Raw genomic sequence first — 19,530 nt, forward strand, 5'->3', positions numbered from 1 at the left:
GCGAGGGCGGTTGGCTAGAGTATCGTCGGGGAGGAAGCAGGCGAAGCAGCGCATGGCGCAGCGCCGGTTTGTGTGGTGGGCGTGCGCTCTGGACTGCCGGATTATAGACCGGTCTACGGAGTGGCCGTCCTTGATGCGAAAGTGCTATGGGTTGTGTGCGGTCTAGGCGCGGTTTGGGCACTGGGAATAAAGATGTGTGCAAGGACCCTCTTCCGACCTGTTAGTCCATAAGCCTCCTGATTTTGGCTGAGCAGCAGTAGTAGCAGAAGCAGCGGGGGGAGCGACAACGGCGGCTGTGGCTGGCAGGGCTGGTAAAGGCGCAAACAGCTTCAAGGAACCATTCGGCAGTGAACAAAGAAAGAGGGACTGGAGGGCTACCGAGGGGAATCTCAAACAGTCTAGATCCGACTGCAAGCGGCGACATTGAGGAAGAGGCGGCGTAGGAAGGACGAAAGATTGGGCGGCGGGGTGGGCGCCTGTGCGATGATGGCAGTAGCGGGAGGGGCTTACTAAGAAGGTGTGTCTCGTCGTCTCGTCGTCTAATAGTCTAGGAAACGGGAGACTGAAATCGGCGGATGACAGGCTAGTATCCGATACCGATGTGTGTGGTGGTGGGAAGGCTTGGATGTAATTGCAGCAGGGGGGGTAAAGAAAGTAACGAGAAAAGAGGAGTGCAATGGAGACAGAAGCAGAAGCAGAGGCAGAGAGAGGTAGAGAAGCAAATGTAGTGACGGGGTCGACACAGACAGACAATCGCCACTCGCCAGCTTCAGACACCAGGCGTGCAGTATATTTGTAGCAGTCGTGCGTCTTGCTTGGTCTTGCTTTGGGGTCTTGGACCAAAGGGAACAGAGCAGAGCAGAGGCGGGAGAGGGGAGGGGAGGGGGGTGTTGGTACTGGACCCAGCTAGGAGATGGATGGGAAGATGGACAATAGTGAACCAAGCTCATCCATCAATTGGCAGGCCAGAAAATATCGAGACCAAAACTAGCACTAAGCAGTTCAGACCGTAAGTATCTGAAGCCGAGAGAATGCGAGAGGAAATGGGGAGTCAAAGACCAGGTGAGGCACAAAAAACTAGCAGACAGGCTCAAGAAAGGACGAGGGGGCCGTCATAGTCCAAACTCTGTTTAAGTGAAGGGTGGTTTGCCCAGTCGTCGGTGGTTCAAGCGACAGGATGCAAGAGAGCGTGGTCGAACCCATGCAAGTCTGGGGGGGCCTTGTAGCCGGGGGGGGGGGGTTGAGGTGGGTGTGGAAACATACATGGGAATGGACTGGACTAGCTAGCTACACTAGATATGGCTCTTGCGGTTCATGGGTGGTGGTGGGATAGGCAGCGGGCCGCAGAAGTGCGCAGTGTGTACGGACTCGCAGACTAATCACAAATCACTACACAGACACACCGGGACAGGACGGATAGCAAATGGGGAGAAGAAGGCAACCCCGGGAGGGGCGTGAGGTGTAACCAGAGAGGTAGGTAACGAGGGGTTGACGGGCGGGGGGAGGCGAAAAAAAGAGCCAAATCCAAACTCGCTCGATGGCCTCTCTACCTAAAAGGGGGAACCATCAGAACTGACCAAAGGAAACCAATCCGTGGAACAGACAATACGTACATGCATGCTGCGTGCGTGCGTGCGTTCGAGCTACGGGCGGTACGGAGAATGCTCAGTTCAACGCAACGAGCCTTTCTTTCTGCATATCATGTAAGGTACGTATTCCTATGCAAGGCATCCTTGTATCCGAGGACGAGGACGAGGGCGACGACGCAAGGTACAGCTGTACCGGTTTTCTGGCAGCGCTTTTCTCGTGTCGCCCGGGCATGGGAAAGTGGGCGCTGGGTGCACAAAGTCCAGTGCAGCATGGCATCGAAATGGTGAAAGACGTGGGATGACGATTGCAGAGGGTTTGCCAGGGGGGGTGGTCAGGGATGTGCTCGGTGGGACTCCCCAGAGCGGTCTGGACGGCTGGGCCCAGTGTGCCCACACCATGACGCCCTGCCCAGTTGCCAGCATGCTCCGGTGGACCACGGCAGACCCTGCCCGCTAGGAAAGTCTGCTCGCCTGCCCTCACTTCGTACCAAGTTTACTGCCCGCCGTCTGGATGCCTGAAGCTGAAGTACATACCCAGTGCAGTTGGAAGCTCTTTGGGTGTGTGTATTTACAGTTAGGCTGGCTGTGCCCGTCCCATCCATCGCCATCCACCACCACCACCATCACCGAGCCCGATAATCCAATATCCAGCATCCAGCCCAGCACCCGCGAGGATTTTCCCGGTACCTCCGCCAGCTCGGGGCGCCCAGGTGCCAGGCATCCTCCAGCACCGGCTTGTTGTTCCCAGTTTCACTCTCCAATTCGCGGTCCCGCCTTTTTCGCCTTGGAAAAAAGAAAAGAAAAATGCCCAAAGCTCCTCGGGATCCGCGTTCTACGTCTCCGGCCTTCCAAGAGCAGAAACCCCATGCTAATTGTCCCGTCTGCAATGTACCCGCGATGCGGCTTTCCCCCCCAAGCTCGGCCCATTTGGTGTGACGGACGCACAACTCACAGCTCATGCACTAAACCGCCTCACGCACTTCCGATCGATGCCCAGTCTCCGCAGTTACCCCTTCTGGGGGGTGGCGCTGTGAATCGGGCTCCCAGTGCCATGTATTGTTGGCAAACGCCCACAAATATCCACAGAACAGCTGTACAAAACAAATAAACCGAGCGGAAATCGCGACATGTTCCACGCTGAATGAACCCGGAACATGGACGGGTTGGGTTGGTCAATGGAACGAGTCCGCCGCTCTGCCGTTCTCTCTTTGTCTCGATGTGGACTGCCATGGACGACGAGCGCGATCGCCGTGTCCGCCCGCCTGTGCTCACTTGGAACCTCAGCTACACGGTTTCTGCGCGGGTCGCGGGTACTCACTTGACGGCGGGTCTGCAAAGGTCGCCAGCGATGACGGCACAAGAGGATCCCAGCGGACAAGGCGAGCCTCGAAAACGGGGCGTCTTCCGGTGGGAAACTCGACAATTCCCCCCCGTGGCAACCCCCCAGGAAGACATGGGCGTTCCTTGCTTCAGCAAACAGACCCCCGGCCAACACTCGGGGCATTTTTTTTCTTCTCCCTCCGTCCTTCGACACACTTTTGCTGATCCTTTGTTTGTCCCTGCTTCGGTGCTCGTGTGCCTGTGTCGGGTCCGTCCCGTTTGTTTAATCGACGTTCCCAACCGTCAGATTTTTCAACCTTGTGTCTGTGGGTGTCTCAGTCCCCGACTTTCCTTTCTTTTCGATTTTCTTTTTCCGTCGTCCAGAACATTTCTCTCTTTCAGTTGTCGGGCTTTTGAAGCAACCGCATCGAGTCAACCAAGACCATTCCTTGTGTCGAAGGGCATGTTGGATGGACGCCAACCCCCTTCACCTGCCCCCCCTCCCCGAAGGAAACAAAAGCTTAAGCAGATTGTTTTCTGTTTTGTGCCACTCACCGGTGATTGTGCCAAGAGCGCCTCGAACGAATGCCGATGCCTATTGGCAAAGTATCAATGGCTGATGGGAAAGCGTCTAGGGTCGTAGTGTCCGCACCAGAGCTTGGTAGCGAGCATGCAAGCTGGGTGTCAGCCCGCCACCCTTGTTGCGAACTGCTCTCTCCATTCAGAGTTTGGCAATGATCGATCCTCAACCCTCCTGTACTCCTGAGGCGTTGGATCCCATCATCATACTCATCTGCCGCAACACCATGAGGCCACTATGATGGGCGGCAGGGCATTTGAAGCAACCTAACCCTCAACCGCCCCCTCCATGGCGTCGCGTGTCCAGGCGATCTCCATTCGTTTGGGCGTCTGGCCTCCTGTCGTCTTCCATTCATTAATGGTTAGCCGCATTTTGTGAGATGTGCTGCACAATTGCATATCCGAGGCCACACTGGACCTGCTGCGTCTTCACGCAGCGCCCGCCACATGACTGCAATAGTACGGATCTTCCTCTTCGGTGAGTCTTTTTTTTTTCCTAAGCGTCGCTGCCTCCACCCACGCACGCTCCTGATACTTGGGCGCCTTGTCTACTATGCTGGATTCGGATAAACGCAAGAAATGGCTTTGACTATCCCCGACTGGCGGCGCTTGGTGACAAATTTGCCCTGCATCTAGACCTCTCTGTCTCTCCATCGATCGTAGATCTGGCACTGGAACAGGCCTAGCACGCAGGCACTCAAGACGCCTAGACCGGGATGGCCACGGACCTGACCAGGGTCTTCTCCATATCGGTGCGCCTTCAGTGCCACAGGAGCTCCACGGAGCAACGCAGATCATCTAACCCTGGCCAACGGATACAACCAATCACTAAGACTGGGGTAGCACTCCGTCTGCCAGCTGCTGCTCGAGCGTGTGAGACGACGTCATGCTGCCATAAGCAGATTTGCTAGGGGTCATTGTCGCACCGAAACGATCAGATCACGTCCAGCGATAGAATCCGCCAATCTCGCAAAGAGTGGCGTTAGAACCACTGTAGGCGTTTTTGGTAAGATGGTGTTCGGGGGTGGCTTTCTTCTTATTTTTTTCCCCTCTCTCTCTCTCTGGCATGTGTTTGGTGCATGACACTTGTCATCATCCACACAATGACTCGCTGTTTATCTCATTCAACTGTCTCGTCAGCGCTGCACTGAGTCGCAATAAGCCGCTTCTCGACCTTTAGGTCACCGATTATGTCATTTCACCTCGAGTCGCATTGCAGCCCTACATATCTCGCTGAAACCTTACAGGCGACATCACCGTATAGGGCTCTACGAGTTCATTTGGCTTACAGGGGTATCATCCGTCATTTCGTCATTTTGGACCCTGAAGGATCCAGAGGACCCCTTCTCTCTCCTTGGGAGCGTTGTGGTTCATCCAGGTTTCGCACCTTCCGACGCTTCCCCACTCTTTCACCGCGAATCTTCTTTCATCACTCCACATGTCGAACATGTCCACCATTGTCTTTCCATGACGGTTCCGCAGTATGTACATTGCCAAGTTGGCGGTTTTGCCGGGGCTGAGGTATTGGAGTGGATATTGCCGCTCGCCCTGCCAATGCCGTTTGCTCTTGGCGGACTACTTGTCAGGTCGATTGTCTCTGGCCCCGTTGTCCTTTTCGCGGTTGCGGCCAACGATGCTCGTTGAAGCTTGCGCTTTTCGGCGTTGGGTGTCCACACCTGGCGCTGAGGATCTTGCCCTCGTTCTGTTCCGCACGCCTCGCAACAAAGGAAGGTTGCGGGATTATGAAGAGTGCAGATCCCACATGTCCAACCCCGCTGTGAAGCTGGCTGGGGTGCTGGTGCAGCTACATTCGGCGGCCGTGTTTCGGGCCTCGGCACCGGCGGCGGCCTTGAAGCCGGACCCGGAATCGGAGGGGGCACGCTGATGCTCCTATTTCCGTGATCCCCCATCACCGTACCGCCGCCGTTGCCGGTAGGATTTTGCGCAGTCGGTGGGATATAGTAGTTGCCGTAACGTTGCCGTTCCTCTTCTTGTACCAGTTCCCATAGGGCTTGCGCAATGGCTGCTTCATTGGCCGCGTCCTCCTCTGCCTGCGTGCGGAAGCCGTTCTTCGTGGCAGTTTCAGATATCTGCTGGATCTCCCTGTCGTTGTGGTTCGTGTTGCCGCAGCCTTGGAGAGTTTCGTTCCTGCGCTGGATGGCGCCCACAATTGTACGCCGAATATCTGACCCGGGTCCGGGTCCCTGACCACCAAGTCGCTGGCCTGAGCCAGCCGTCAACGAGCGGCGCTTTTCGGCGGCTGTTCGGGCAAGTCGGCGAGCCTCGTGCATAGGGAGCCTACGGCCTCCCAAGCGGTGACCGTCTGACAAAAACCCTTCGCCGGTGTATCCCTTCCTGATGAGCGACTCATGCTCGTCTCGCAATTGGTTCCATAGCGCATGGAAGTTTCCATCGTGAGGTCCAAATACGATGTGGGAAAGCTCGTGGAGCATCGTGTCGACAACTTGTTCTATGGGTAGGAACAGCGTTCGGTCACCAGGATATCGTAGCCGGACCAAGATTCGCTGGCCTCTGTTGATGTTCAAACCTAACTTGACGATTAGCACACCTTTGTTAGTCTCGCCGATGGAATACTGACCGAGTAGATTTGCTTGTTCTGGATAGAACTCGGCGAACTCCCGCACCTTCCAGCCTCGAACCCTCATGATGGGCTTCACCAAGGAAGCCACCTTCTTCAACGTCTGGAGGGCATCGCTGGCGCGCGGAAAGTCCGCCAAGTGAGAAAAGGAAACAATGAGAGCGTCGTGCTCAGGCATTTCAACGTCGCATTTGCTGTAAACCGGGGGTCAAATGCAAGGCTTAGGTATTCCGACGTGAATAGCGGAGAGAGGAGAGAGTGGGTAAAGGCCCGAGGTTGTCGAAGAAGAAAGGGGGGTTAGACGAGGTCAAAAGGGCGAGGGCATCGAGGGAAAGCCGAGGAAGCTCGCGAAGTGAAGAGAAACACGCAGAAAAAAAGGCATTCACATTGTAAGCAGCGGGCGACACGTAATACCAAGACGCGTAAGAAGGCTTAATTAATGCCTTTGGGCGATAGGGCGTTGGTCGGGCGGTGAGTCGTGGACTGTCACTGACGCTTGGCAGCCTGGGGGAATATTCCAGGCGGGGTGGCGGGGTGTCTATCTGATGACTCAGCCAACATTCTGCAAGCACCTTTTGACTTTCCACCTTCGGGATTGATTCACCCTGTTGACCTACGTACCGTTCACCTTACCCACGAACCAGTCTTTGATTATTTCCTCGGACCCTGAATCATCAAAATTCCGATGGCCCAGCATTGGCTACTCAACCGAGCCTGTTGTGGAGGGGCCCGGCATTTCCTGGGAAGATGTATCTGGGCCAACAGGATAGGACGGATGTTGGACAAGAAATCAAGGCAGCGGGTGTCTTGGAGAGATTAACTTGCAGCGATCTACCGCGCCAAGCGATGATTATGCCAGGCTCGGCTGTTGCTCACTTCCAAATGAACGACACTTCCTTCGACATGCTGTGCATACGGTGCTGCTGGCCGCGACTCTGTTGAATTGACAATGGCAACGAGGCCGCGCCTTGGTTTTAAAAACGCACATTCTCGGCTTCGGATTGCTGGCTGGCCTATTGTGGCGGTCTGCAACTTGCGAATACGACCGTTTCTCTTTTCTTACACTACAACCCCTGGCAGCTGACATATCTCGTTGGAGGGCAGCGTGCGAAGACAAGACAGCCACTTGAGCGGCCTGCGGAGACTCAGGATGACAGTCTGTTTCAGTAATGCATGAATTTCATCGCACCCAGACCAAACGCCTCTACCGAACATTTCGTTTGCCGCCCACGACAGATTTCATCACAGCAGAATTCACTCCTGGAAAGTTACCCATCCTGCTGAAGCGCAATAGCTGGGCTGGTTTGGTCTTTTTCATCGCATGTTCTTTGCCACTTCAGATGATGGATGATTTCATTCCGCACCTGCCATCACCCAACGTTGTTGTTTTACAAATCCCGTTCGCTACTTTCACCAAAGAAACCCAAGGAACAGGGTTGATACGCCAACGGATGCCTCCGGAACTTCGGCATCGCGACTTGGTCGGCCCTGCGAACAGGGGTCGCATGCCCGGCTGACACTGTTTCGGAAGCCGTGCCGACGGCAGCCTCAACCGGCTCGTCTCCTCTGGAAGACAACATCCACAGAGAGTTTTGATTTGAGATAACTTGAATGATCTACTGTCGCAGGTGGTCTACCGGTGTGCCTCTTTGAAGGGCAGTCGACACGACGCCCACAGGAAACCTCGAACATGACTGACCCCTGGCGCTTCCATCACGTCCCCAGTGATGTGCTGGTACGGCGGGTTTTATCTTGCCTTGTTTGTAATCCGCCATTGTTTGGATTCCGACTCGTGACTGGGTAGTTGAGTATTTCGAAACAGTCCACGAGGTCGATCTATGCGTGGGTACACCGGTAAGGAACTTGGCAAAAGCTTGTGTGCATATCTCCCCATGCCTATCCGCACTCCCAATCGCTCGCTTTCTTTCCTATAATCGCCAATTTATTTTTTTCCGCACTTCCTTAAGCTGTCGTTGTAGAGCTCTGTGAGCTTTCTACCTGGCTTCACTCATTCGCCGGGCCAGTTTCCTTCTCAGGTTTGGCCATGTGGTTCGCCAGCTTGGCTGCAGTCGCAGCATTCGTTCCCTTTGTCGCCCATCCTGTGGATGCGTCGTCGGATAATCGGTTCGAGGTCGCCACTTTGGGCGGCGCGGCCTTCCGGGTTCAACAAGTTCCTAATCCCGACTTTTATTACGGAAATCGACGAGGGCCCATCGCACTCGCTAGAGCCTACTCCAAGTTCGGAGCACCGATCCCGGACGATCTTCGCTCGCTCGTTGACAATATTCTTGATGAACTTGGGTTGTTGAAAGGCCACAAAGGCAAGCATAGGGGGGGTAGGCATAAGGGGGGCAAGGGGAAGGGGAAGGGAAAGAAGAAGGGAGGGAAAGGAGGCAAAAATCCCGAAAATGGAGGCATGAAAGGCAACGGCACGACCACCCCGCCGCCGGGAGGAAACGGAGGCATGGATGGGGGAAACGGGGGCATGAAAGGCAACGGCACGACGATGTCTCCAGGAGGCAACGGAGGCGGCAGTGCAGGAGGTGGAGGCATGAAAGGCAACGGCACAACTACATCGCCAGGAGGTGGAGGTATGAAAGGCAACGGCACAATGTCAGGAGGAACCGGAGGCAACAAGGGTAATGGCACTGCTGCCACCCCCAAAGGTGAGTCAACTTACACACCACCCTCCGGGCTAAGCTCACAGTCATCAAGGTGAGGTCGCAGCGATCCCGGCCGAGTTCGACAGCCAGTACCTCTGTCCCGTCATGATCGGCACGCCGCCTCAGATGATTAACCTCAACTTCGATACTGGCTCGTCTGACCTTTGGGTCTTCAGCAGCGAGACGCCGGTATCACAGGTTGCGGGGCAGGCCATCTATAACATCAGTGCCAGCTCGAGCGCCAAGGTGTTGGACGGCGCGACATGGTCCATTTCCTACGGTGATGGCAGCTCTTCCAGGGGCAATGTCTACATGGACAAAGTCACAATCGGTGGCGTGACTGTCGACAGCCAAGCCATCGAGTCGGCCACCCAGGTCTCGGGGTCCTTCACGAGGAACAAGAACCAATCCGGCCTCGTGGGCCTCGCCTTTGGAAAAATCAACACCGTCTCGCCTTCCAGGCAGAAGACCTTCTTCGAGAACGCGATGAACAATCTTGCGACGCCGCTCTTTACTGCAAATCTCAAAAAGGCAGAAGGTAAGCCGCCTTATAACCAGCCTCTTTTAGACACCCACAGCTAACGGGTCTCTGCAGCCGGAAACTACAACTTCGGTTTCCTCGACCCCTCGGAGTTCACAGGCGAAATCAAATTCATCCCTGCCAACACGACCAAAGGGTTCTGGCAATTCACCGCGCAGGGCTACACTGTCGGCTCCAACGGCAGCGCGGTTTCGCAGCCGCACGAGGCCATTGCCGACACCGGCACAACCTTGATGCTCCTCCCGGACGACATCGTCTCGGCATACTACCAGGGCATCCCCAGCGCGAAGTTCGACTCGACCAACGGCGGCTTCGTTTTCAACTGCAAGGACCAGATCCCCTCGTTCACAGTCGACCTGGGCGAGTACAAGGCCGTGGTCCCCGGGGAGTTTATGACGTTCGCGCCCGTTGACGGGGAGACGGTCGAGACGTCGACGATGTGCTTTGGGGGCATCCAGAGCTCCGCGGCGCTGCCGTTTGCCATTTACGGAGATGTGTTTCTCAAGTCGCAGTACGTGGTTTTCCACGGAGGCAACAACGAGCTGGGCTTTGCGAACAAGCCCTTGTAATAGACGCCGGACGTTGTTATCGCGGTACTTGGGGGTGAAGGGAGAGTGCGCTTTGGCGGATTCTATTTCCGGGCCTAAACGGCCTCGCACTCTCTTGGGATATCATGTCTCGTCCGCCGTGCTGATTGGAAGACTACTCGGCAAGTTGATTTTGTCTAAAGTCGGACATTGGCAGAAAAATACATAATATTTCTTATTCTCCAAACTTTTAACACGAACCCAAATTGATTGTCTGATTTCTTACTGGTGCACTCATATAACCTTTTATTTTCTGATCGATACAGGTACGGGGGTTAGACCATTATATCGCCAGGGGCAAGTATAATTCATCATTTACAAATCCCCAGCTCAGTCCTGGATGAGTTCTTTACCGAGACTACCCACTGAGAAGGCTCTTCGTATTCGGATAGCCGACCCAACGACCAACGTAAGCCCGGGCCAGTTGCACTTACTATTTCCCGGAGGAGGACGCCGTGTTCTCGGCTGGCCTCCGATATTGTTCTCCGGTTGCGTCCCTTTGGTCCGCTCAATTAACCTGCCTAAAAGTCGCTTAGAAACTTTCTCCAAGGCCAATTGCAAAGATACTGCACAGGAAGCCAAACTCATGGCATGAGAGCTGTTGGATATGTCCCGGACAAAACTGGGCACTGTGGTTAAAAGCATATTGCTTGTTACGAAAGCTACGATTCTTCCATGTTGTAAAGTAAGCAATCAAAAGGGCATATGGACAAACCCCTTTTGAAATAATGTAAGACAAACCTCTCCTGCCACATAAATTTATCCGTTTTTCTGGTAGGTTCTGGCAACCAATCGTTTCTAGGATATAGTGAGTTATGAGAGGGACCAGCCGTCACTTTGCCTTGATCAAGGTTTTGTTCCTTTTGCTGCTCATGGGTGAATTTAAGCCTTTTACGTGATTTATGTAAAAGCTACGTCGCCCAAGGGGGTTGTTTTTTCACTTGGGCGTTCAATTAGACTTAAGGTGTCTTTGAAAGACAAGTTGCAAAAAGTCAAGGAAGCCGTCCCTTAACCTTCAGAGACACGTCTCATTTGCGTTGCTCTGTGTCTACTTCTCTGACAACCACAAGAGGATCAACTCAGAGGGTTTAGAAGTGGTGGGCTTCTAACTCATTTGTCTTACCTCTCTACACCTCTCTGGTTCAAAGAACAAACATGCTAGACTCTTGGTCCCAATACCGATTCTAAATGTCCCCTTGAATATTTTCTATGTAGATCTAATACTTGTAGACTGGCATGTTTTGAGTCTTGTTTTCATGCGGTGGTCAAGACTTGTTTTAGCAAAGCAGCCTGCAGCGACGACAGAAGCTTACACTGACTTTCTGGGGCGTGTTTCATCACACAGGAGTTGCCTCCAGCAGAACCTCCTACTGTTTGATAAAACACTCCGAAGACCCCCCGAAAGAAAATCCCATATTAAGCTTTAAACTATAAATAGCACAATATCGTTGTTGTATTAGAGTTGTTTTGACGGAAGGGTACCAATTCCTACGTTGCTTTTGAGCCACACGTCAAATAAGCTACCAGTATGTCCTATAAACGGCAAAAGAAAAAGAAAAGAAACTTCCTCTTGGTACAGGCAAATTTTTTTTTAAAAAATTCTGGGGGGGTAAGGCGACAGCATCAACCCGAATCTGCCCATTCGTCGTAGTACTATTATGTTTGGCCTGTTGACGCCAAATGCATCGGGCAGCTAACTACGTTGCAGCCCACCTGGCTCGGACTGGGCTGATTTCGTATTTCACATGTCTGGTACAAACACGGCTTCTTATCACTACGGATTTCCCTAATGGGCCTGTCAGGTCCTGTTCACGACAGCCATTAGCTCGCAATTTTGAGGTAGATCGTCGAGCTTTGCACCTCTCGAGCGACTGCCCCTCGCTTAGGCTTAGTACAGGCTTAGTATATTGCTTCTGATTGCTTGTCCTGTCTCCAGGACAATGAAGACTAGTTATCACAACAGTATTTAAGTGACCACACCCGATGGGCTTTAGTCTGGCGACCGACTTTACGAATGTTCACAAAGTCTGGGAGGAACAACTCGTCGGCAGAATCGCACAAGACCGACCAGCAGAAGTCTCGTACAAAACACGATTGCGGCACAGAACATAGTCTATATTTTACATCAGTTCACTATGGTCTTGCTACTTGCAATTCCCCATTGGGTACATAGTTGGAGGTCAGAGAAGCGAAGCGAGAAATGCCGGCATGTTTGATGGACAAATGCCTCTTTCCTCGCATACCCTTGTCTGGAGATGAAACGCACATATGATCGCTCACATATCACAAATGATTACCCCTTCCTTCATGAGAGCACAAGAAACAGACAGCGATGGCAATGAAAATGAATCAAGAAGCTAAGACGCTCGCGACTGCCGAGCTGTTTCCCACAATAATTTGGGGCTAAACACCCAGGAAGTGGCGATGATTTGGTCTATGGCGCGCCTTGATAAACTTGTTAGAACATCCGCTTGTGTCAAAGCTTCTGGACTCATGCAAGTTAGATCTTGTCCAACTTCGTAATAAAAATGCAATGCGGGTATGGATTCGACGATGAGCTCGCGGCGGGCGAGGCTGGAGTTTGGACCGTCTGCCACCGCAGTGAAAAGTCTGGCCGGTGGAAACTACATATTTCATCTTGAGGCAATGACGTATGTTGTTTGCGGACTTGTCCCCCTCAGTACAATTACAGAGAAACTGATAGCGTCTGTCACGGGTCAATGAAGTTCGGAGGTTGGGGACTTTGGTGAAGGCGGACTGTTCGTATCACAAGCAACCGACGAACTCACCCTTGTGATGGAGTCTCAGGGATAGTGCTGATTCTACCACAAGGCCAACACGAACGAAAAGAGATGCTACCCATTGCGCTTGCGGGAAATTCGGTCAGGTGAGTTTTGAGCCGCAAACCTAGTGCTCTTCACCGACCCGGCCCGTTGACGCACGAGCCTGTACGACACTTCGCATCCACAAGAAGGTGAGCAGTGTCGTAGAGTACCGTAATTTACACTAACTGCCGAGGCTTGCCACACCTTCCGAAGCACTCTCAAACTGAGGTGTGCCAGGTGACTGAGGCTGAATGCCTGGTTCATCACGTCGGTTAGGCGCCGGGTGCTGACCGAGCCAGAAGCCGTTTGCGCCCGCGTTGCCGCTCATCGTCACACCTCGCTGAAGTGGCTTCGGTCGGCGGGAGGTTCCCGAGCCAGCCCCAATGCGGAAAGGTGCGACATCGGAGGCTGGCCAATTCATTGGCTGTCGGTGGAACCATCCACGCCATTCACTTCATCCTGCGTTCCTTCACCGCGCGGGATTCGAGACCTTTCGTATCTTGCTACTCAATGTTCGGTAATGGGCAGATGGGGGGAAGCCAGCCAGTTAGGTTCGCCTCGCCTTTCGCTGGCCGCATCGTCAGTGGCCGGAGGAATCCAGACCGAGACAACTGATGAGCCCGGAGGGTGGAGTCCTTTGGGCTCACCGGGTCCCCGACCAGGAGAGATGTGGCATCCGCTACCCGTCCCCGCCACCCTCTTTTTTTCATGTTGTGGAAGGATGGGAGGCACCACTGATAGGCGTGATTCGGCCAGAATATTGATGACATATCGACATATTTGTTGTGGTTGGTTGCGCGTCGTAGGCAGGTTGAGAGGGCAGACTCGAAGGCTGCACCGGCAGAGCATCCGTAACGCAGAGAGGTTTGATTGTTGATGTTATTTTCATGCACATGCCATGCAGGCCGACAAAATCAGACGGCGCGACGGCTATCCGAAGCGCGAATCCCACCAGTGTGTGCGCATGTCTGTCGTGCATATGCCGCTAATCAAGGACACACACTGACGGCGCCAGGCCGGCGACTCGGCGAGGGAGTGTGGAAGGACCAATACAGACATTCCGAAGTAGTGGAGACGCGAAGGCTGGGCGGTCTCGATGTCGGTCCTTTATTGATGGGTTGACTGAAGTTACGACGTTGATACATACAGCAGGAGATGCCCGGCAGGCAGGGCATGCAGCAAAACGCTGTCGCTTTCATCTCGTTCGAGGGGAAGTGCAGCTGCAGCGGGATTGCGAGGCGGGTAATGATTCGTGAATCAGGTCAAAAGAAAGAAATATTCAGGTGTTAGTGTGGGGGGAGGAGCGGAGACCTATTGGGAAGAGAGTTGCGGTGAGGCTGGCGGTATGTCCCCGGTGAGGCCACGGCGCCATTGGCTGGACGGGGTGGGCGCGAGGAGAGGAGAGGAGGATGGAAGGAAGGTTGCAGCTTTTGACGGTTGTATCGTGGGGTCGCAGGGAAGAGGTGTTTGTGGCCGGCTCGAAAGCTGTCCATGACGGTACTGATGGTGGAGGCGAACGGGTGTTGAGGCCCGATAAGAAGAATACAGAGACAGCAACCGCCGAGCGAGGCTTCTTACAATAACCAGATGTTGCGCCACGGCCTAGAATCCCGTCCCGTCTTCACGAAGGTAGGATTTTGTTTTGATTGCAGCGGCCTTGACGTCCGACCAAAAGCACGGATAGTATGATGATGAACCAGATAATTGGCCCTGGGTGGTGGTGGGGGTTGGCCATCTCATCGTTTCCAAGCCCAGTGTGTGTTGACGAGGGTTGGAGTTGGGTCCCGAAGGTGAGCGACTTTTCCGTATTAGTTAACCGATCTCGTTATTCGGTGGGCGGAACAACAGGGAGCGGACGGACGGGCGGGACGAGACCTGAGATGAGGGAGGGACGGCGCAGTGTGCAGTGCAGCACAGCGTAGAGTGAAGGGAACGGGGTCAGGGATGGGACAGGGTCCACGTAGTGCGCATGACATGTGGTTTTTTTTGGTGGTTTTTTTGCCAGGGCTGTTCACATCGCATCGTCAGGAGCGCTTCCCTTCGCTTGCTTTCCTCACCACACATCGTGAGTTGCCCTACCGGGACCGGGATGGTAGGCTACCGTCCGCTTTCAGTCGGGCAGACAGACAGATGCACAGAGAGTGAGGTTGTCTACCTCCCGGGCCCAAAGGTTGAGGACCCGGACTACAGCACTTTACCATCTGCTTCCCGCGCTTCTCCGCGGCCAACCGGCACATGCCAGGCGGACGGGGCCATGGTTGGATGCTCCTCAGCCGAGACACCGAGACCAGACGTGCACACCATCTTTGGTCGGTGAACATGTCGCCGTTGAAGATCGCCGGCCGGGCAGTCAAGGTTGATCTCACAGGCTTGGGGGGCTTCTGACTAGATAGGCTGCGTATCCTGCGAGAAGAGTGCCAGGAGAGTACCAACATCGTGCGTTTCTTTTTGAGGTCGACTCGGCCTTCGGCCACCCCCTCCCCCCCCGGCTTGACCTTATTGTGGAGGATACCCGTTGGTGCCTATGCTCAGTATGCTGGTTGTCAGTTGCCCTCCCATATCCTGCTTCTCCCGATCTCGTGCAGCGCACTGCATGCCGTAACATGTAGGGTTTGGAGACGCCATTGCGATTGCGGTATCGTTGGCCCGAAGGAGCAGCACGCCCCCATAATTTCCCTCGATTCAAGCATCTCGTTAAGATCCAGAGTGGATCGTGGGGTGAAGGGGGAACACGGTGAGGTGAGGTGATGGCAGCGCAGATGGGACGAGGCAAGAGGAGAGAAAACACCGGCCACAAGCCCGGATCAAGAGCGGCGCGGTTTGGCGGCAAGAGGAACCGTCGTATTTCCTCCCACCTGCCAACCCAAGACTCGCTCACCGTCGGAGGAAGTCACTCCCCTGCCAGAAAGGCGGCACGGTGTACCTCGTGGCTCGTGGCCCGCCAACGACAGCTGCACCACGACCTGGATGTGCCCCGCCCCGCGCAGCAACCTCGCCGTGTGGTCATCCCACTCACCTCCCACCTTCCCACCTTTTACAGAATCTGGCTCATGCATGTGGAGGAAGGGACCACTGACCACTGACCAGCGGCCACAGACCACCCCTGGACCCTTCCGTTCGCATCCCAGGTGCACTTTCCCCTCCTTCCTCTCCTAGGATTAAAAAAAAAAAAATGAATAAAACTGGTGCCGGGTCAAGCGCTCCGTCACGCCTGAGAAGTGAGGTGTTGAGCGAGAGGCGTGCCGGTCGTCAATCGCGGGCGCCGGTGCAGGTGCGGGTGCGGGTGCGGGTGTGGCTTCCTACCCCAGCGTAGGGCGCAGTTTCTTGGGCTCATTTCATGTTCTGGACATGCATCCATGATAATTGTCCCCATTGTCTTTGTGGTAAGGCACCTATGTACCGCCCTACTTACACAGTAGTAGTGGTAGTGGCTGGACCCGGCTGAACTGGGTCGTGTTGTGCGACCTTCAACCCGATGACTGCTTCCTCGTGGCCGTCCCGCCTCCGCGTGTTTTCTTATTCTTCAGAGCATATCTTGTTCCCCTCCACCAGCGAGCGACGGAGCCATTCACCGTCGCCGCTCACACGCGCATTGAACTGTGGTCTGCGTGCAAGTATCCGCCTAGGATAGGACAGAGGGAGAGAGGGTTGAGGTGAGCAAAGCCCTTGCGGGAAGAAGAAAGACGAGATTGACTAACAAGACAGACGCTGGCAAGACGGGGAAACGTCGATATCCACAACCCACAATCCAACCCCGTCCCAACCGCAACCGCAACCGCAACTGCAACTGCACAGAGAGCCTAAGGACCGGGGGGGTCGGCCCTGCGGGGAATCCGTCTGGTTCTCTCCAAGCAAATACGGACAATAAGCAACGAGCAGCAGTGCTCTCCTTTTACAGCACCTTCATCTCCCTCAAGACAGAGAAAGAGAGACGGAGGCAGAAAGAGAGGAAGAGCAAGACCGGCGGTCCAGCACCAGAACATCAGACCAAGCAAGCCTCGGACCCAGACCCGCTCGATAAATTCATAACCCTCACTCGGCACCAAGCACCAAGCTTGCACTGCGCATCAAACGCTCTGCCAGATTCCAGATCCCGGACCCCAGAACGTAGTGTACACAACCCCTGCATCCAAGCTATCACGTCGACATCTCAACTCGCTCGTTGCCGTGCCTGAGAAGAGAAAGGTTCACCTTGCCGACCTCTCTGCTGGGTCCATACCCAATCCACGTCCCCGTCGTTCCCCCCCGCCCCCGTCCCGGGCTGGGCTGGGCTGACCGGTACCTTCCCAGAAGTACCTTCTATACCTCACCCGACCTAAGCACCCATTTACCGTACCGTACCTTACCGTGACTGGCCTGTGCATCTTTGCTCTTTCCCTCTCCGGTGCTCGGTGCACGTACCCTTAAATCCTGACCGACCGACCTTATTTTTTATTCGTGCACCTTGGCCTCGGCCCTCATCCTCCTCCCACCTTCACACACCTCGGATTGACGACCCTCCACCGAAACCAAATCTTTCTTCATCTTTCTTTAACTAACCTCGACCGTCACTGCGGTGTTTTCTACCGGGTTCTGGGCTTCAATTGGCATCTCCCGGCCGCGGCGCATCCTCTGTTTGGCTGCCCCCCGCCTCCGAGGACCCGTTTCTTTTACCCCTCACTTTTCTCTGCTCGCTCGCTCGCGTCGGTGAATCTCGGTGGGGCTACTCACACAATCTGCCCGACATCAAAGAAAAGGCGCGACAGCCACAGAGAGAGAGAGAACGGCGTGGGACTTTTGCTTGCCACCCTCCTTTTTTTTTACTCTCTCTTTTTTTATTTTTTATTTTTTACCACACACCGAGGATGGGTCGAGGGTAGTTGCTGCTGTGAAAAGGGATAATAAACATTGCAATCATGCATCCGGCTCCGAGTCTGTTAGAGGCGCCTCCGAAGAACGGTAGTGAGGAGTCTGGCAACAGACCCCAAACTGGCTCTCCTTCGTTGTCGCAACATGAGCTGCCTCAGACTCAGGCCCAACAGCCAGCGCCGCCAGCGCCGCCGCAGCAACAGCAGCAGCAGCAGACTACACCTCAGCATCAGTCACAACCCCCTCCCACCCCCGGCCAGTCGGCCTCACCTCCGCTGAGAAAGGACACCAACTCGTCCATCTCAACTCAAGCCACCGCGGCCTCCGCTGCCACCAACATGTCCGCGGACACAAACAACACATCGTACAGTGCCGACACCTCTCCTAACTTAACATCCATATTCCATGTAAAGGATGGCTCCGACGTCTCTAACCGGGTCCGCGCGAGCAGGAGGCGAACCGGTCCTTTGTCCCAGCAACAGAGAGAGAAAGCCGCACTCATCAGAAAGCTCGGCGCATGTAACGACTGCCGCCGTAGGAGAGTTGCTGTACGTCCATCATGTCCCAAATATCCACACGTGTCCTCGAGTTGCTCACCCTTGCTGACAATCCCGCGTTCGTCAAGTGTCATCCCAGCCATCACAACATGACCTGGGAGGATGCCGTTAGGAAATATCATAGGTCTCACAGCCCCACCATTCAGGACATTGCGCCGTCCTTGTCTGCACAGCGACCGCTCAGCCCTGCTCCTGTTATGAACAGCAACAATGTCAAGGCAATGTTCACACAGGACCCAGAGGAGATGGACATAGACTCTCCAACGCCTCCAGGACAGCACCGATTGAGCGAATCCCGCATTCGCACACCACTCCCGTCCGGTCCTAGGCTCGACAAGCCGCCTGTTTTGCCAGGTATAGAAAGCCTCAAGTCGGATTTGCAAACCAATGTTTCCAGGATTCTGTCTACGCCCAGCCGCAGCCGTTACTCGAGTGCACAGGCGCTGTTGCTGTACTGGCAGGATGATCCTGATTTTAGTGTTGGAAGTTCTGTCAAGGAACTGGGAGAAGTCTTTGACCAGTATTACCGGTATACCTTCTCCATCACCACGATTCCGTCTGCTTCAGAGGCTTGCAAAAGCCCGTGGAGATGGCTCTCGCGAAAGATAACCGACTTTGTGGAGGACCGCGACCAACGGGATGTCTTGAAGATTGTCTACTACAACGGCCACTCCTATCTGGACGGCAACCGGGAGATGGTCCTTGCCAGGTGAGTTGCTCCGGGAATCTTCCGGGCTGTGATTTGACACTTTTCCAGCTCCAAGGACAAAGACAAGGCCGAGACGATTCGGTGGAGCGGCATCCAACAAGTGCTGGAGGAGGCCTGTTCAGACACTTTGATCATCATGGACGCTGCCTTCTTCCCATCCTCGAAGATGCACCGCCAGCAAGGTGTCTTGGAACTAGTGGCTGCGGCTGTATCCGAGGAACACTTTGATGCCTTGGACCGCTGCACCTTCACCAAGGTCCTCACGGAACACCTCAAGACGCGCGCATCCCAACGATTCACGAGCCCCTTTTCGGCTGCGGAGCTTCACTCGAAGCTTCTATCCAACTACCCGTCCCTTGTCCAGGACAAGAATCCTGAAAAGGAAACGATTACGAGCTTCCCATCTCCGCTTCACATGCAGATGTCTGGAAACGCTCGACTACCCTCGATTCTCCTCGCTCCACTCAACATCGGTCCTATGAGAACCAGCTTGCCTTTTGGAACAGAGGGTCAGCAACTCCACCTCTCTTTCCGGATAGGCGATGACCCCATTGACATCGACAACTGGACCGAGTGGCTGAGAATGATGCCCGAGGGGATCAAGGATGTGAGGGTTGACGGCCCCTACAGGCCGTCGAGATAGCGTCAACCCCCACGGGTGTCGAGATAGCCTAGCCGGTATCCCGCCCCCGCATCATACGTTTTTTACCAAT

General features: G+C 54.6%; 3 protein-coding genes across 3 annotated transcripts; 2 read left to right on the forward strand and 1 right to left on the reverse strand.

Annotated features, from left to right (window-relative positions):
- Positions 1-4,897: 4,897 nt before the first annotated feature.
- On the reverse strand, positions 4,898-6,784 carry EsH8_VII_000502 (WLM domain-containing protein; the record flags this gene model as incomplete). Its single annotated transcript, XM_083270635.1, has 3 exons — positions 4,898-6,036; positions 6,088-6,281; positions 6,705-6,784. 3 exons carry the CDS (start codon positions 6,782-6,784, stop codon positions 4,898-4,900), a joined length of 1,413 nt encoding a protein of 470 aa, XP_083128192.1.
- Positions 6,785-8,131: 1,347 nt separating this feature from the next.
- Positions 8,132-9,860, forward strand: EsH8_VII_000503 (pepsin-like aspartic protease; the record flags this gene model as incomplete). The annotated part of the gene is made up of 3 exons (XM_083270636.1): positions 8,132-8,753; positions 8,803-9,288; positions 9,346-9,860. The coding sequence occupies 3 exons, from the start codon at positions 8,132-8,134 to the stop codon at positions 9,858-9,860; spliced, it is 1,623 nt and encodes a 540-aa protein (XP_083128193.1).
- Positions 9,861-17,598: 7,738 nt separating this feature from the next.
- EsH8_VII_000504 (uncharacterized protein) lies at positions 17,599-19,460 on the forward strand (the record flags this gene model as incomplete). Its single annotated transcript, XM_083270637.1, has 4 exons — positions 17,599-17,915; positions 18,003-18,099; positions 18,177-18,817; positions 18,866-19,460. The coding sequence occupies 4 exons, from the start codon at positions 17,599-17,601 to the stop codon at positions 19,458-19,460; spliced, it is 1,650 nt and encodes a 549-aa protein (XP_083128194.1).
- Between the last annotated feature and the right edge of the window lie 70 nt (positions 19,461-19,530).

Source organism: Colletotrichum jinshuiense, chromosome 7 (assembly GCF_051148585.1).
Source record: "Colletotrichum jinshuiense chromosome 7, complete sequence".
NCBI lineage: Eukaryota > Fungi > Ascomycota > Sordariomycetes > Glomerellales > Glomerellaceae > Colletotrichum > Colletotrichum jinshuiense.